An 18906-nucleotide genomic window follows, 5' to 3' on the forward strand; every position below is an offset into this window, starting at 1 on the left:
TCGGACAACATTTTCGCTAAGGAAAAAGTTGTTTCAAATCACCTCCCGAATCACCTCTTTCAAGGTGTTACAACATTTTTGGGACACCCTGTATATTCTAACGACAATCAAATATTCTATCGTAAAATTATTGGAATAATCTCAAGTCGTTATCTGGGAAGAATAGGGAAAGTTTCGGTTGGAGGTTCCGAGTTGGCATCGGCACCGGCAGTGTCGTTTCGGTCAGTGCTGCCACCGGTAGGGAAACGGGAGATTCCCGCGATAGGCAAGTGAGTCACGCGTGCAGCTAGGCTCGCGCGTCTGACGAAGCGCCTCTCTCATCCTCACCCGTCTGACCAAGTGCCAACACCCTCCCCGCGAGCGTCTTCCCCAAGGAAAAGCGAACACGGAGACGGTCGTTGGTTCCCCGCTGCGTCTCCACGAGTCAACACGGCTTGGCTCGGCTCGCCTTGCCAGGCCACGAGGAAACCCCGAGGCCCTCCCTCCTCGTCGCTCCTCGTCGCTCCATGCCACGGCTTGCCTCCTTCTCTTCTCTTTGTCCTCCCCGCCTCTCTCGCGCCAGAGCCTGTCTCATCTAGTCATCTCCCTCCACCATCCAGAAGCAGTAAACTCGACGCAGATTCGCGTCGATCGACTTGCGCCGCTCCGATGGAGCGGTGAACGGGTGATTAAGTCACGCACCCCATGCGTCTACGTGCCCTAGGCCGTTCACGGCCGTGTATCCACGGAATCCCCTGTTGTTTTTGAGAGGCACTGATCGCCTCGCTACCTATTATTACAAGCATTCTCTCTCTACCCAGCAGTTTCTAACCTAGCGCCGACTCGGTATGCGCGACTTTCGCAACATCGCGTTGGAATACTTTTATCCACGGCGCGAAACGTGGGCGATCGCGTAACCCGGCGATACTGAAAACATTTACTGGCCCCTGACGATATTTCAATTAACATTTTATTTATTTCTGATCAAAACAAATAGAGTAAATACATGCTAAACATAACCAGAAGGTATGTGCACTTACCCAACACGAAATGACATATAAGTATAGTCTACGTACATGGTGCATATGTAAATAACAGTGAAATCTATTCAACGTACAATATGTTTATTTTTTGTATGTTTTCCATATTACTGTACGTCATAAATGCAAAAACTCCGCAGTCTAGTTATAAATAATGAAATCTATAGGGTCAGAGAATTAATTTCTACATCAAATAATTATCATCCGTTAGGAGAACAATATTGAGCAAAATTTGTTGGCTACCGAACTTTGGTACATGTAGATGATTTGTAATGGTATTCGGGTTGAGACTTGTTGTAATGGAAATCAATTCGAGAGCTTAGAAGGTTGGCAATTTAACGTAACAAACATTAAGTACGAGAAATGAAATTTTGAGAATTTCTACGATTTTTTAAGTACGAATACTTTCTTTCGGGAAATCCTGCGATACGACATTGCACGAAAGCACAGTATCTAGTATTTTCATGGACCTGTATTTTGCTGCAAAAGCAAGCGCCGTTAGCGACGAGCACGGAGAGCGATTTTACCCGGAAATTTCCACGATGGATAAACTGAAGTACGCTGGCAGATTACTGCTAAACGTTAGAGATACTCCAAAGATATAATACATCCTAAAAAGTTGAGCGTGCTCTTTATTCCAAGTCTTTGACGGTACAAGTAGCGTTCAGTTTTTAACCGTTATAAAATTACATCCTAGAAGTGGCGCAGTGTTTCCGACATTCAAAATTGCAGAGGAATGAAACATTTCAACGGAATATTATGGAATTTACCCAAAATCCCATACTTGATTATTAATTTCTGCGAGGAATCGATTCGAAGAATTTACAAAAACATTTTATTCTTACTAAACGTTCTGGGTCATTTGTACAGCATTCTGTTATTCAAATTTTCTAATTATTATTTCGTTAAATAAAGATCACAATTTTAATTATAGATTGAAATATTTCATATTGGACAATTGGTAATTCAAAATTTATATTTATTATTTTACTTCCAAATAAATGTATGGCAGCAGAGTGGTAGTACAGAAGTGAAACAGACGCATGTTTTCAGTGAACGAAAAGTTATTTAAAAAGAAAACAATGTACGAGGAAAACTGCGATGAGTTTATAAGTTAAACTTGAGTTTGTCATGACTCACAATCACGGCCTTGAGCGAACAAATGAATTCGCTCCGACTATAGCGGGTCGTGGATAATCATTAACGATTTTCACGATAAATCTCCGGTTTGTTCGCGGCTTAATAGCATTCAATGCACGGTAATGACGAAGTAGGTACTACTTGTGAATGGGTGATTAGGTCACGAGTCCCGCGCGCAGAATATCGCAGGACATTCACCGTCCGAGAATCGTTCATTGTTTACGAGTAATTTACTCGTTATCGTCGTAAATGAAAGGCATCTTTCATTTGCCTTTCTCTCAATACGTGCAACGCCATTATCGCTTGAAATACGTTATGGGAAATACCGTGACATTTCAACGGGAACACTTTGTTCCTCTTTCATGTAAATCAGCAGTTCTCAAACTGTAATCCACAGGCCCAATCTAGCTACCTGAACAAATAAAATACATAGGACATTATGCTAATATTTTTATCTATCAAGGTTTTGAGGTTGGACTACCGCACAATAGCCATTTTGTCACAGAATTTAAAATTTACGCTATCCTACATTGATCTTAACCGAAACATGAATTTGACGCTATGCGCGTGTTTATTTATATCTAACGTACTGCAAATTATGTAGTATCAAACCAATGGCCGTTAATCTAATCTCGACTTGCACCAAAGTGTCGTACATCACGGAACACGTCGTCACCTCGGGAATGCAATATGTTTACAGTAGATTCTCCGTATAACGCGGGGAAATATGTTTCTCGGTATTAGAAAACCGCGTTATAAGAGTCTCACAACGGTTGCGAAATGCAAAGATAGGTTACTTTGACGTAAAGAGGAACAACTCGTTCGATTCTTCCTAGAAACAACAGAAATTACACAATGCCACAAAACCGCAGTAACATGTTTACATACGCGTATCGAAGTGTATCGATAACTGGGAATCCCCGAGTGTTTTTATTAAATTCGCGGCTGTTTTTTGCTGTGTTATAAGGGGATCGGCTATAATAATAACAATACGAGTCTCTTATGAAATGATAAATGAATGATCTTTCACTGTATCGTCATTTTTTTCAAATTTTAGGTTTGTCAATCAAACGAAAGAAACTTTTGGGACAATGTAATACCAAAAAGGTTTACCTGTAAATCGATTTCTACGCGTAATAATATTGATCAAATATCAGCTAGCAGATTGATTCATTCGAGGGGCAATTCAGTTTGGCGCTGTTGATGACAATCAAAATAGTACGGAGCTGAAACGGAGCTGATAGTGTTCTCGTCGAAACGAGAAAACGAAAGATAAGAGCCGATGTGGTAGACGTAGCTATAATTTACCTTTCTACGCAACGCGCGTAATATCGCTTATCGTTAGTGCTGAACTACACACATGTAGCAAAATGAGAATTGTGCCGGTCCGTTGAAGCCGCCAAAGTTACAAGATCGAAAGTAGTTTCGACGAGAAAAGCGAGTGCATTCAATCCTTTTAAGCTTATTACAAGGCCGTAACCGCTTTATGGTATCACTGAACGAATGTAATGAAGTTCTCTAGATTTATGACACAGGGAGCCCCTCGGCCATTCCAGTAAATTTGTACAGCAGGTCAAATAAATTCGATTGCTTCGTCAACGTCAAAGATAATTTTGCGTCTTAACCGGGGAATTTATAACGAGACATTTACTCTTTGGTATTTCTTCTTAGCATTGTGTAATAATCTAATTGGTTTAAAATTATGACGTATTATGATCTGCCTTGCTTGCAGCAGACTTTGATTGAATCACTATTATTGCGATTCCGAATGAACAGTTCGTACATAGTTTTCGAATTAAACGTCTGTACTACTGGATGATTGTAATTGCTTAACGTTTACTAATTCCTAAGAATAGAAAACTTGGTTTCGTTCTGTTGTGCAGTTATCGTTGACTGTGTTTTGAAATTAAGGAACTAGATAAAAGACTGCTGTAGAACTAAAATCAACGAATAACTCTGAAATTGTTACATTGACCTGTGTTACCTTCGACTAAACATTTTTGGCAACGTTTACCGATTTAAAATTGAAATTACGATTAATGCGTGCCGTGTATGAGTTATTTGTTTGGTATTTTGGAGAAAGACTCAGAAAATAAATATTATAACGGGTTTCGGCGCTGTATAGAGTTTTTGGATTGGATTCATGAATAATTCCGAAACGTTTATGTTGAATAATATATCGTGAAAGTGACATTCCTCAAAGTAGGCAATGATACGCGAAATCCTCGTAGTATTCTTATCTCGGTAAACGTTTCGCATTTGCCTTAGCAATTTCCACGAATTCTTTTCCAAAACTTCTTGATAAAAACGCGTCACGTTGAAAACAACTTCGCGGAAGTTGCTAATCATTAACGAGAACTCGCTCGATTCCACGCAACTGGTGATAATTATCACAGCACACATTTATCGAATTCCTTTAATAGATTGAAGAACAAAAAAAGAAAAAGGCGAGGAATTTTATGCACGCCATACACGCGTTCCTGGTATTCAATGAATGATCCGTCGACAAATCACATTCATTCAGAATTATCGAGAAGAACAATATCACGATTTCAATCGACTTTCTTTGCTTGGTTCTACAAAAGTAAAATACCCAGCGCAACAAATTGGACCAATACTTGAACACATATTTTAACTATATTTTTAACTTTGAAACTGAAATTATAATAAATGTTTCGATATAAACAATGTCATACTAAGTGTTTATAACCTGTATGTAAATACCCAGTTAATATAATTTCTGCTGAAATATACACTCGGAAAAATAGATTAAGCGATTCAACGCGCAGAAAAATTTGAGCTTGCTCCCCGAGCCTATAAATATCAAAGGAATTTGTTCTTAGAAGATCTATGACACGTGTATTTGCGTCGAATGGAACTTGGGAAAACTCCTCTGCTTTACTACATATGCACGATTTAACGCGTTATACTTTTGAAAGGGTACTCTTCTTTCGCTTTCCGTGTGCTCAAATTTGCTATTCAGGATGAAAAGAGTTCTATTACAAGTAAAATTTCTACTACTTTATCTAATTTCCACATATATTTGTAAGTATAGTTATTAGAAAACTGTGGATGATTACGGAAATTCCTATTTTTACAGATCAGTGAAAAGGTTAACAGAGAAGAATTCTTATGATTGTCATAAGGGATAAATAGAGAAGAAAAACTGGACTGGACCCACAGCTACTGTGGTTTACATAATGCCAACAGGATACGTATAACGCGATGATGAATCGCTTGTTTTAATCGCAGGAAGTAATGATTTTGTAGAATTTTTTAATGTTATTCGATATGAAAGATTCCCATTGTGCAAAAGTATCCCGCATGAAAAAGGTCTGCAAACATGCAAAGAACAGAAGAGAGCCAATGTTAATATTGAAAGAGCTGTTTCGTTATATTAGCTAATTTGTTCTATAAACGTTTCCCTATGGTTGAAGCTTTTGCGTTTCAAAGTGCATACTGGTAACTATGAAAATATGTTTCAATCCTATATTGGAATAAGCTTACTTCTCTCTTTCGACGTTTTCAAATAAATAAAATTTCCTTTCCTAATAACGAAAACCAATTACAACAGATATTTGCGACTTGAAAATCCAGAATTAAAAATACTTGGAATTACAAGTTATTCTAAAAATTAATGCTTGAACCATCCGTCCCCTTAATTCGATCAACAGTCAAAACGTGACGAGGTCTCGAAAGCTGAGTTTCTACAGTGGAAATATTTCTCCTCAAAGTTTTCATGATTACAAAGACGTTCCTTTCTTACGAGTCGGAAAGTAAAAATGGTGGAAAAGTAGGTTAACTCCGAGAAAAATTGTGAGTGGTTTCGTGCTCCTCGTTCACTCGGGGGACAGACAAATCGAGAAGAAATTCCGTGAATTCCGGTCGGTCGGTCTCCGATCGTCCGATTTCGGATTTATACGGCGTTCGTGTCACCTACAAGCTCGGCTCGGCTCGGCACGGCTCGGCTTGGCGCGTCGCTAGGTGTCTTTCTGGTGTAGCATGAAAATAGCCAAGCGTACTTGGAATATCGTGCGGCCTACGCGTTAAGCATGCTACAACGGCGTTCACCGAGAACGCTCGCCAAAGCGTGAGCGAGTGCGAGAGATTACACGACTCCTTCATGGTAGAGGGGGAAGGAGACATGACTACGTATGAGGGAAGACCGTTGAGGAAAAAGAAAGAAACAGAGTGCGCGAATACGGAGAAAGATAAAACATTCGGAGGCAGTGGCGCACCCAAGCGGGGTGCAATAAGGCAATTACACCACCCCTTGCCAGAAACATCCATTTTTTACTCGTTCCAGTTTTATCACCTATATGTACAATTTTATCGGAATAATAGATGGCGACTAAGAACACCGAATGGCGAGATTCATTCTCAAACGGGGAGAATCGTTATCGATATCCTTCTTCATAAATATATATGTATACGTATATCTTTCGAAAAGAAACAATTCAATACGACAAGAGTACTGTACGACTATAAAAGTGAACATATAAAACGTAGGAGAAGAAAATATTGATTATTAAAATTATGTATTTTTATCAATAAATCTCCTGTAATGTACGGTTCACAAGTGAGAAAAACTACAAAATTGACCTTTTATGCCAACCTCTTACATTTGTTTACTTTTTTCTCAAACATATTCGATAAATAAACGTTCTCTGTATCGTCCTGATTAGATTCGTATAGAAATGTCTGAAGTTATAATGGAGAAATAGATTTTTGTTCCGTTAGCTTTTAGTTTGCACCCTCCTAGTTAAATTACTGAGTGCGTCACTGGTCGAAGGGGAAGAAGGGCTGGTCGAGCGGGGAGACAGGTAGATAAATGCGGTTTATGGCGGGAAGTTAAAAGACGAACGACACACTGTTGTCGCACCGTATCTTGTAAATATATGAGGTCAGAGACGAGAAGAGGGAGAATCGCGAGAATCGGCCCGAAGACAGACGGAAGGAGAGGTTATAACGGAGAGGGGAAAAGAGAGAGAAGAGAAGAGAATGGAAAGGGACGGGCAGCAGGAGATTCCGAGAGAGGAAGGAATTCATAGGCGGGAAAGAGACGGGAGGAGAGGAATTGATAAAAAGGAAAGAAAGGATAAAAAGGGTAAAAGTGGGAGTGGGGGAGAAAGAGAGATAGATTGAGTAGAGAGGAGAGAGGAGTAGCTCATGGTTCACCTGTCGTCATGGCAACGCCGCTTCGCCGCTCACTTGTTACTCCATCGGCGTAGCTCGACCCTCGGTCCTCTCGCAGCCTCCGCAGGAATACGAACGCGAGTCACGATCCATCGTAGGAGAGACCGTGATGCAGAAGCTTCTCTCTTACAATAATCCCCCGTCTCCGCGGAGATCAAAAGATGTCAGAGTGACGGAGGTGGGGAATCACGGTTGGTTTACCTCCGTCGTGCACCCACGTTGTTATCACAGAACACTTACTACCGATTTTCCCGATACGATAACCGATCCTCGTTTGTCCGAGATTCGTTTTCACTCTATCTCTCGCTCTCTCTCTCTCTCTCTCTCTCTCTCTCTCTCTCTCTGTGTATATATATATCCTACATGTATATAACGTTGGCTGCTTTCTCGCTAGACGATCACGAGCACGAATACTCCCGGATATAGAAACGTATCACAGAAGAAGCACAATAATCATTTTGTTGGAAGAAAATCAGAGGAGACACCCTCTCCGGTTACTCTTTATTTGCCCGTCCCCCTGGCGCGTACTTAAGCCGAAGTCACTCTTCTATTTTAAGCTCCAACACTTGCCCCGTCGTCTGCGTCTCTTGGCTTCTCCTCCTCGCTCTTTCTTCTTTTCTTGCAGAGCAACACGAGCAGACGCATACACGCACTATCTTTTTCTCTTTGGGTACGCGGTTGGGACACAGAGTCGCGACTCCTCTCTCGTTATCCACTTACCAGCGCGTCAATCTGTTTGCTATGCAAATCCCGTCCGACCGGTGCTGACGTAGACGGGGCAACACCAACGCAGAAACGGGTCCGTCGACGATATCTCCTACTAACACATTTTAACACGGCCGAGCAGTTAGTCATTGCCCGCGAAGCACACACGTAGAAAATATAATTGGCTACCAACGACGGACCACGCAGCAATTCCACCACGGGGTCTCCTTTTTAGCCCCACTACTGTTCGGCAACACCGATACCAAGCCCACTACACGACCATTACCACCACCAATACCGACGACAGATACTGGTGTCGTTACTACTACGATCACTACTGCCAGCAGTAATACACCACCAACACACAGACTGACACCCGTATCGGTAAACGCACCGCCAAACTCCACCAACGAATTCCCCTTGTCGACTTACACGTCTTCGCGACTCTTGCCTGACGTCATTGGCGCCTAATCGCGACGTATTTCGCGTACCACACTTGTTCGCGTACTTCTGTCGGACGTACACCTCGTGGCTGTTTTCAACGATCGATCTTTCTTCGATCTTCCTTCTCGATATCTTCCGTCACGTGGATTCCGTACCACGACGAGATTAGACTTCGGTGATCTCGCCTTCAACAAGTATTCCACACTTTTTCTTTTCTCTGCGTAGAAAACTTTCCTCTCCCGAAAGCGATATAGAGTTACACTGAAATCAGTTCCGTCGGTCCGGTGGATCGTCGGGTCTAAAGCCAACAGAGACGGCACCCCGAGCAGACAGCTGTGTCACACTGTAGCGTTACAATTTCTCGCTCATTCATCGTCGACTCGGTCGGCAGGGAATCGACTCGATCCTCCATAAGTTCGGATCTCTGAACGCGTGTCGCGTATCGAGCGTTCGATCCGCGCCACTCGCACCGCGCACGGACTCAAATCGGCTTCCCACCACGTTTACTCCGTTACTACTCATCACTCTTCCTGCAACATAATTCCCGTTCGACGGCACTGCACGCACTTTCCATGCTCCTCCTCGAATTACCACCACTGCTAACACCGCGCTAGCACAGTCTGTTCCCACCAAAACGAAGATCGTGTCGCGTCGCGTAGCGTGGCCGTGTTGCGAAACGGATGTGTGCGCTCTCCTACCGGGTTTTCAACAAGTGATCGCAGTAGCAATAAGAGCAGAAGCGGCGGCGGCGGCGACGACGAATCGGTAGCTCGTCGTTCCAGGGTCGTTCGTCGGCGTATAGGTGGCACAACACGCGCATGCTACACCTCCTGACAGCGTTGTTATTGTTGCGTAACTGGCGGCCCGCTAAGCCTGAGTGTGCTGCTGCCAGCAGCCGGAGGAGAGAGAGGTCGACCGACAGCCGAGGTAACAGCCAGCCGTGGGTGAGCCAGTGGGCGATGTATCTCCGAAAGAGCAGTGAGTGTGCGAGCAGTGCGCCGTCTGGCGTGGCTGACGACAGTCTACTGCCTTCCGAGAACCACGAGGCGATTCCGTGTATCGAACGCGCGCTGCCGAGCCACTGAAGGGATGGACGCCGGACCAGCGGGGTGGGGGATCTGCCGGGACGACAGGGGAAGGGAACTCGGCGCTGAGACGAACCTAAAGGCCCGTTCACGCGTACGCGACCAGTACGCGAGCTTTCGAGAACAAGAGTAACGAACACCAACGGACATCTAACCTCCACTTTACACTTTACGTTGCTTTACACGATATTCTTGTTGTTCCTAACTCCCTACATAACTTTTCAATATAACGAATTTCTGAAAAGGAAAATTTGTACTATGTATGTTTTTGTTCAGTCAATTTTTAGTATCGTCCGTTTGTTACGCTGCCAACCGATCGAGATCTTCCTTTTGGCGCCATGCAGAATTGAACGGTTAAAGACGCGGTAAAGGATGAGCGGTTTTCCATGAATTATATGCGATCTAAAATCATAAATTATATCGACAAGTGGTAAATAAAGGTTAATTATTATAAGAGGTATATGTTTGAGATCGCTTATGTCTCTATCTGTAGTCTTATATGGATTCCTTTGGTCTCTTTCAAACTTCAAGAACAGTTCGTCAAATTCTGAGACATCGATTACTTTTATTGCGTAAATTGTTTCGCGAGGAGAAGTAGGGTTAGTGTCATTAGTAAAATTATATTCGAAATAATTGTTTTTATTTTCGATTTATAAGATATTTCAAAGATATTGATTTTACGTGTACATCGGGCGATTGCTACACAAGCAATTTATTCGTGACGTTTATTTGACTGGACAGTTACATTTTTATTCGTTCACTATAAAATATTAACTACTTGTACATTTCTTAAACGTATTTTTAGTTATTCTTTGTTTTTATGAGTGATTTCCAAATGTTCAATAAAATTTAGGTACAGTGTATACTGAGAAGTATATAATACTTTAATTAAAAAATTATACTAGTTCAGCTAGCATAACATCTTAACAAACGTGACAAATTTCTAACAAACAGTTTGGATTTAAGCCATAACATTCCACAATGCTACAAACTACAAATACTGAAGTACGCATAGCATTTGAAATAAATAAAGCAAGAATCAAGTTAGTATGGTCGCATTATATACATGTTAGTACAGTGGAGCATTAAGGTTTATTTTGAAACTATACCAACCAGATACCACTTTATATATTATTACAATTATTTATGATTATCGTACAAATATATATCATATTCAGGTTACCTCCTCAACCCTAGTTTATATGCAATTAGAAGTAACTCAAGGATTAATCTTAGATCCAATATTATTCAATATCTTTTAAAAGTATAAATAATGAGGCTTGAATTGGATGCATACGTGGCAATACTTCTCCATGAAAATCAGATCAGGCTATTAAACTCGCATATGACTACTTTAGAGAAATACAGAAATGTATCAGCAACTATAAGTTACAATTAAATGTGGAAAAAAGAAACCATCTTTTGCATATCTTCTTCAAAGATCAATATAAAATACAGGAATAAAATAGAATAAAAAACATACAGAGTATTCAGAATCATATTTCTACCAATAAGTCTCAATAGCAAACTGGCAAAGAATCTTAAAATTCAATTATATGAAATTTGTCAAACTCATTTTCACATGTGACTTTTATATCTGGTGTACTAAGAGCTTAAGGTATAGAGAATGTGGAACAAATTTCTTAAAATCATAGAAAATGAACTTGGAGATTAAGTCAAACTACATGAAGAAGCAAATATTTACACCATACAGGAATACATAAACAAGACACTAGATACAACGTTCAAGCATCGCAGCTTGTTATTTGGCGTAACTTCCCCGTGAATCTCTGAAGCCTATCACAGTTGCGGTAAACACTGCAACAGGGAAGAATTAATCAGGAAGAAACGGGGTTAATCGTTGCCCTTACTAATTTCGATATTAAAATTTGTTATTTACCTTACTTTCAAAATAATAATTTACACGCTTGCAAAATAAACTTTGTAATTTTATTTGAACCAGAGGCGCCGACCTGTACAAACCGTTTTTCTGGTTTACGGAGATTATGGCTGTTGGCATTTTACGCGCTTCAACTTTACCTAAACAAGCCAGGTTCGTGTGGATAGGCTTTAATGTTGCACGAGACGAGAAAGTTCATGCCTGCGGAGAGACAAAGTCAGCGATACATTCTGCCAGAATCCTCAGGGACGCACTCTACTACGGCTCTCTCTTGTCTACGTTTCATATTTGAACACGATAATGAGGCTTTTAACCGTGGCCTTGTGCCGTTACAGCATGTTAAATGAAAAATCGAGAAAATACCACCGTTCGCCACCGCGGCTTCTTACGTCACGCGGATTTCCTGGCGCGATATTCGATGGACTTTTCTTTGGCGTCATCGCATGCACTATGAATGAGATGCATAATGGCTTTACAATTGAAATTGATTTTTTATCCAAGTCTTAGTTATTTTTCACTATTTCGTTACTTTACCACACGAGTATTGATCTGACAAGAGTATTTTGTTACTAAAAGACAAAACAGGAAACCCTTTATGTCACGAATGAGCCAAGAGGTTAACTTAATTCCGGGAGATTTTTCGTGAGAGGTGGACCAAATGCGTTCTGCCATGAACATTGATACGAAAGCAGGGGGAGCGGTAGACAAACAGGAATCCCTGGTGATAATCTACCTTATCTATTCCGGATCTGTGAAAGCCAAGGGCAGACGCAGTCTTCCTGGGTGTCGCCACGGCTATGCTTCGTCTTCCCTGCTCGAGGCTCGTGCAGGGGGACGCTGTTATCTGGCAGATACATACAACCTTCTTCTCACGCGTCTGCCAGTCCCGGAAGGACGGCCTTCAGGGAATTGACCTCTACGAAACGGCTCGCTCCTCGGGGAGGACGATCGGAAGAAAATACTAATCATGAGAGTGAACAGCAGATGGAGAGGTGTTGTTGCTCGAGGATATCGATGTATGTGCCCTTGTCGCGGTTCGTGTTACTTATTTACTGCCACGCGTGCTGTGCCAAAATATTTACACCAACTCGAGATTAGATTTTACTTGGAACGAGGAGCGGTATATAAACTCAACAATGGATCGAATAATTATCATGGCGACACGAGTAACGGCGATGTTTGGATCGATATCGTTCTCTGTAGTTTACTTCGATATGTATCGGATGATTTTCCTATGCAAATTTTCTTTTTGTTATTATTATGATAAATTTAGTGAATCAAAATAGAGCGAAGAATTTAAAAGGTTAGGCATGTAATGTTTTGTCGTTAGTCGTAGGTATTCTATTCTTGAGCTCCTATCTCGTTATCTGTATGCATTATGTGATAAACAGCAAGTTGAACGTATCGATTTGAAAAGCAGCTATTCATACCTTAGGTGTATATAATTTTTCGATGAATCTAATCAATTATTTCGTACTCGTGAAATAGAATTTTGTGGAGGAATTTGTTAGTGTCAGCTGAAAACGCAAATAAAATAGGAGGACGAACTATGGTTACTATTTCCAATTTCGATTAAAAAATGAAACTAGAAGTAAAAAATAAAACGAAAACAGAGAAAATTACACGTAGAGGTGAACAAAATAAACGTTAGCGTATGAATAATATGAATATCGATTTTACTATGTATATTGTATGCTAGTGTTCAAGAGGTATTCCATCATTTTTCCACGATAAATCAATATAAAAAATTCACATTTTTGTCTCGATCTTAGAGCAAACGTCTTTCAAAAACTTAGGGATTTTTAAATAATTTGCAAATTCACTCCCTCTATCAATTTCGCGTTATCATTGGGCATCGGTGCGTGACAGTAAAGACGCGATGAAATTCGAGAGCTTCGGAATCGAATGGTAAACTTCAACCGAGTGGAATCAATGAATAAAATGAAGCGACTTGTTGCGTTACAAAATCAATCCGTACTGTTGATTGGCCACGGAAAAAACTATATAGCCGAGTGGCGTCGGTTATCGGATAGGATCGATAAACTCGCGTAACTGGGAGCTTGCATACGTGTTCTACGTGGCACAATCATTAATTATAGCTTCATCTGATTGTCCTTGAATGATAAGTCACGATAATGATGGTATATTAACTGCTAATTGCACCAGAGGCCGAACAGTCCCTTGCTATATTTTGCTTGAGTCGATATAATCTTAATCTCTTCGCCGTGGTGGTCATGAAAACATAAATCAACCAGTTACGAAACAGTCTCGGATAATAATTAACCTGCAACAAGTGTTCGATAAGGTTCGGTCGCATTACTGCCGGTAAACTAGTAATTATTACCTTTGAGTGTTATTTAGTTTTTGTTACGTCGCTCTCGAGGTTTAGTTCGTCGCGTCTAGCAATTTTGCGTGATACCGATTACTCGATCGTCCGAGTGCCAACTATTTACTGCTCTTAATTGGTACCTCTTCGATTGGTGTTTGTAGAGAACTCGAGAGTTAACGCCTAGAAATCTGTAAGTAGGAAAACTGAAAGTAACTTTCATCGAAGAACTAACAAAATTTATTTCGAGAGTCAACTGTTAAAGAAAATGAATTTGAATGACATTCTTGAACTTTGATGATATTACAAAAATAAATATCGTAATAAATGTTTGATTGTGTAGTTTCCTCTAGTCTGCGAAATTTAATTAATCCATGAATTTCATAATTGACCAGCAAAAGTGGCATGGAGTTGCTTTATTTGTTTAAAGACGTTCAGAGGGTAGCTTGGTGCTCCTTGACAATTTCCTGTACATACGAACGTCGCCGTACACGGTCCTGTAGAAGGAGCAGTAAGTGGCACGCGTTTGTAGTAGTAAAACACGAAGAGAAGTGCGACAAGCTACATATACAGCGTTTATGCGCATACACGGATAATCCACATGTAGAGACTGCCATGTGACGCGAGAAGATCATGCACGCTTCGCATAGCGATGGGATCGATTTGCTATCGAGATTCATAGAAATGCTTCGATTTTTCTCCAGTTGAATTCTTCGATTCAGATCATTTCTCTTAGGTTGTTCCATAAGTTTCTTTCGGGAGTTGCACTCAGTTGTTTTGCGTGGCAGTGTTTACATAAATAGACAACCTTATCTCGTAGTAATCACCCAAGTAAAAATAAGCCAAATAAATTGTTTCAATATTCGTTGGTCTTCGAAATACAACTAAATGTCTAGCATCGGTTCGTGAAATGCTCGTGCAAAAATAAACACTATTCATGATTTTAGCCATTGAGCAGTTATTAATAATGCAACGCTTTCGACCTCGGTGTGGGTTTTATCCAGTAAATTTGTTCTATAAATTGATGGATATCAAATTTATTTATAGATAATACCTAGGGACAGCGACGGAATATTATTAAATTGTTAACTATAAAATCTAAATCCACAAAATTAAACGGATGTGGTAATGGTGGTTTGATAAAAAAAAGAAAACAAATATCTAAGAAGACTAAAATTCAACTGTTCGTTCGAATAAACATCACGAATAAATTCTCATGCTTTAGTTTTATTTGTTGTGTTGTTCTTAAATATATTATAAAAGACTTAAAAAACATTCATAATCATTTGTAGCACACCAAACAGAAAAGCATATTGGTATTGCCAACCATATTGAAATTACGATATTACCGACTCGAACTCAATGTAAAGCTACAATTAACTGTAATTTAGGATAGAAATGTACGTTTTTAAACATATTCGAGGAAAAGTGTGGCCATCTCTGCGGATTGGTGCCATCGCTAGACACGTGGAGTCTCCTGAGGCCCTCAGGATGTTAGGGCAACAAGGGGAAATCGAGCAGCGTAAAGGAAGAGGGGACGCGCTCAGGGAGGAGTAGAACGCCTGGGCATTTCGTGGAATGTCCCATCGTCTCTGGCGAACAACAGTCGGACTCCTCCAGAACTCCGATCGAGCACAGGCCTGGAGTCTTCTGGCCTGACTGGTTGGTTGGTTGGTTGATTATTCCCCTATACAGGTTCGCCCAACTTATGTGCGCCACAATGCAGCTTACGTTGACCCACAGATATCTGTACTATACCTAGATCGCTAACGAAAACGTATGTAAACTATGTACAATATTAATGGTTTTTATTTTGCATTTATCTACCCTCGGTCCTTTCGTTTCATTCTTTTACTGCGGTCGCTTTATCCTGCTTCTATTTCTTCGTTAGACCCTCTTTGTGCATCCGGCTCCTCTTTCCTCGTTTTCCATTTCTCGTGAATTTATCTATTTGTATCGTTCCAGAAGTTTTCCTCGTTCTATTTTTGCCTCGCAGTCTCTCTTTTCTTCTCTCCTCCGAATCTCGTAGTTTCCTCTGACTATTCGCCAGTGTCTGTTTTCTCCTGGTAAAATATACATGAAAAGAACTTGCATTTATTTAAATATGCGCGTGTTAAATAAACCTCTCCCAACACATGGTCCTCGTGTTAAAAATTCTCAAAGTTTAGCCAGCTTTTGCGAGGTAAGGTTTATTATACGACAATAAACGGATTGGTACAGCGCCATTTTCCAATATTTTCCACTACAAATTTTACATGACATCCTTCAAAGTATACACATTCATACATTCAAACATAATCCTCCTCGCTTAGGTAGTTCTCGCGTTAAAAATTCCCAAAGCTTGGCCTGTATTTGTCAGAGTCAGGGTAACCACACGCCTGCAAAGCGCAAGCGCTCGGATCCTCGGGCATCCTGAATAACTATATCACGGGAATCCCTTCCTTCTCGGTCGTGATACGGCTTTCGTCCTATTCCGTGCGACTTCTCTTTCAACGCCGCGTCGAGAAGAACTCGACGGACACCAGATTCCTCAAGTCGTATTCCGCTCGTGTCCGATATAAGAATTTCGATTTAAAACCGCGCTGTCGTTCGTCACGTCACGTCCCGAATACGTAGCACGCTTTTACGAAGCTTTCCGTGAAACACTCTTGGGAGCACGAGTGAAAAATTCTGACCTACTATAGGTGACCTAATGAGTATGGAAACCGGTCGGAATCAAATGGAATGAAGACATTCACGGCATTCTCAGTTTCACAAGAATGTTCTTTATTAAAAGTTCGAGTCTGTCTAGTCCGTGGTATGGATCCTAAACGGCCGTTTTACGCCATTGAAGACTAACTCTTTGAACTCCTACGTCCTACCGCACTCGACGTCAATTTCATTCACAGGAACTCCTACAGTGGGTCTATAAATAAGTGGCACGTTAATGTAATGTACATCTTTTAGTTGCACGTTAAAACTTCCCATTTTCGGTATATATTCTCTTATTTCGATTTGATTGTGCCATTTGAAAGCAAAGCTGCATAATCGTTATCTAAATGAAAGGGAACCTTTCTAATCGCTAACTAAATTTGCTAGACTTACTCCCCTCCGAAGGGACCATCCGAGTACAAAGGGTTAAATTCGTTCCTTTTGCCCCTAGTCTCCCTTACCGTTAACCTGGTAAGTTGACGTCAGGCGAAATCGCACGATCGCCGCTTATGCTCCTCAGGAGGACCTTGAAGCGTGGAAACCGCAGGTGGAACGGATCCTCTCGTGCACCGCTTTCTGTACACCTGCTGCCCGCCCGTCTTCAGGGAATTCCTCGTCCGTCTCGCAAAGTTAGCATCCTGCGATTCGGAGTAGGTACACTGTCGTTCACAAGTATTTGCCCATCAATAAAAGAAGAGTCTAGCCAGTGCAACGGACCTATGCAAGCTTCCAGTCGAAATCATTAGAAATCACTAGAAACAAACATTGAACAGGAACTCCTCGTTATTCAATCTTTTCATGAACCAAAGAAAATATATTTCCGGTGTTTTTAATGATACGAAGGAGGAAAATGTTTGGTTAGGAGGAGATCATATTATGATGGACAAAAAAAAAAATAATCTAAAGACCAAATCTTCCGAGAGTATAGAGTTATAGAGTATATGCACGAACGGTGCAAAATAATCCTCGTACTACGACTTGAATCACGTCTACCGAATTTTTTCTTTTCGAATTCGAGTGTCCGCGGATCGAGTGTGTACCTACCTCCTATCTTCAGTGATTCACGAGACAAACACACTCGAAGCTTGTCGAATTTGAGAGATCTCTACCTGATACGTCGTATTGCACACGAATCCCAGGTCTCTATTATCGAACAAATTCCACGAAAGTGAATCGTTCGACGACTTTTGGGCACGAGACGCGTGCTCGATCTTTGGCGTCGAGGACTGCCTCGTCCATGGGGGAACTCCCATCGGACTGCTTTTTGGCGCACCTGTTCCGTATCTGAAAGCTTCAAAGGTAGCGTCTGCGACTATTTCACGTACAAGGAAACACCGGTGACTGTTACAGCCCGATTTTCATGAAACTTTGTACACTTGTTTCTGGGACCTTCCTATGAATTACACCATTTCCGAATCGTTTAGAAAGTACAGCCTGTTTCAGTTGCCTGAGACACCCTGTGTATATAATATAAAAAATATTGAATGGTTTTTTTGAATACCCTATTTAAGTGACAGAGTACTCAAAGTGTTATAGAAAGCTTGAAAACCGCTACTTGTGTCACTAGTAAACTTATATGCAGCTCTCTCGCATTAACCCCTCGGCGTCTGTAACGTCGAGGGAACTTTTGCAGATCGAGGTACTGGTAAAGTATTCACGTAATATCCTATGAGTCCTATTTTCGTCCTGGCATCGTTCTTCCCGTTCCACTTCTTCCGAGGAATTCGTTGCACTCGGTTCTCGGTCCTCTCGTACAGGATAATTGGACAGCGAAATGACAAGCGACAGACGCCACCGGAATGGTAACCGATTCAGGTAATCACTCCAATGACGAAATGCACAACAAGGATCGACCGATCGAACGATGGCCCACGGAACAGTCACCGGAAAATCGATCATCCTACTCGAACACGTTCGTTAATATGCAATGTTGTGCACAGGTGATTCTTAGAACGTGATCGATGCGATTATCTTTAGCGTTCGTAAACCTGTGCGTAGCAGGCGGGAAGCAAGTGTGGCGCTGGAGAAATGTTTGTATTTAAAGACTGAGAACAAACACATAAAATAGAAATGAGAGAAACACGTGGCAAGTAACAAGTTTCAGATGTGTAATAATTAATAGTAGTCAGGAAATACGATGAAGGATAAAAGGTAGTTGAATGTGGCGGTGTAGGAAATCGAAGCTTGAAAGTTGCACGTGTGGTAAACTGGGATAGAGATTGATCTGATTGGGAACAGAGGGCATTAATATTAATTAAACAGGAGTAATCGTCTTTACATCAGCGTTTCCTAACGTGATATTATTAACGACCTTTGGCTTTATAAAATTTATAGATATTATTAATTCAGTCATCGTCATAGTATGCAATGCTGTCACTAATTTGATATAATTTTAGGAAT

General features: G+C 41.1%; 1 protein-coding gene and 1 long non-coding RNA gene across 3 annotated transcripts in view; one reads left to right on the plus strand and one right to left on the minus strand.

Moving 5' to 3' along the window:
* Nucleotides 1-13343, minus strand: part of LOC128880443 (uncharacterized) — a 38897-nt gene extending 25554 nt beyond the window's left edge. Inside the window, exons 1-3 of one of the 2 annotated variants that reach the window (XM_054130538.1) lie at nucleotides 12223-13343; nucleotides 11490-11690; nucleotides 7338-11407 (exon numbers count right to left, since the gene is read on the minus strand). In XM_054130538.1, the coding sequence (XP_053986513.1) occupies nucleotides 7338-7347 (10 nt within the window). In that variant the 5' untranslated portion in view covers nucleotides 7348-11407; nucleotides 11490-11690; nucleotides 12223-13343. Of the gene's footprint in view, nucleotides 1-7337; nucleotides 11691-12222 lie in introns of both variants that reach the window. The other variant, XM_054130539.1, reaches the window with a different exon arrangement.
* Nucleotides 13344-15510: 2167 nt separating this feature from the next.
* LOC128880445 (uncharacterized) overlaps nucleotides 15511-18906 on the plus strand; it is a 33125-nt gene continuing 29729 nt past the window's right edge. The window contains exon 1 of the long non-coding RNA XR_008457825.1: nucleotides 15511-15592. This is a non-coding gene — a long non-coding RNA (uncharacterized LOC128880445). The remainder of the gene's footprint in view (nucleotides 15593-18906) is intronic.

This window comes from Hylaeus volcanicus, chromosome 7, assembly GCF_026283585.1.
Source record: "Hylaeus volcanicus isolate JK05 chromosome 7, UHH_iyHylVolc1.0_haploid, whole genome shotgun sequence".
Taxonomy (NCBI): Eukaryota; Metazoa; Arthropoda; class Insecta; order Hymenoptera; family Colletidae; genus Hylaeus; species Hylaeus volcanicus.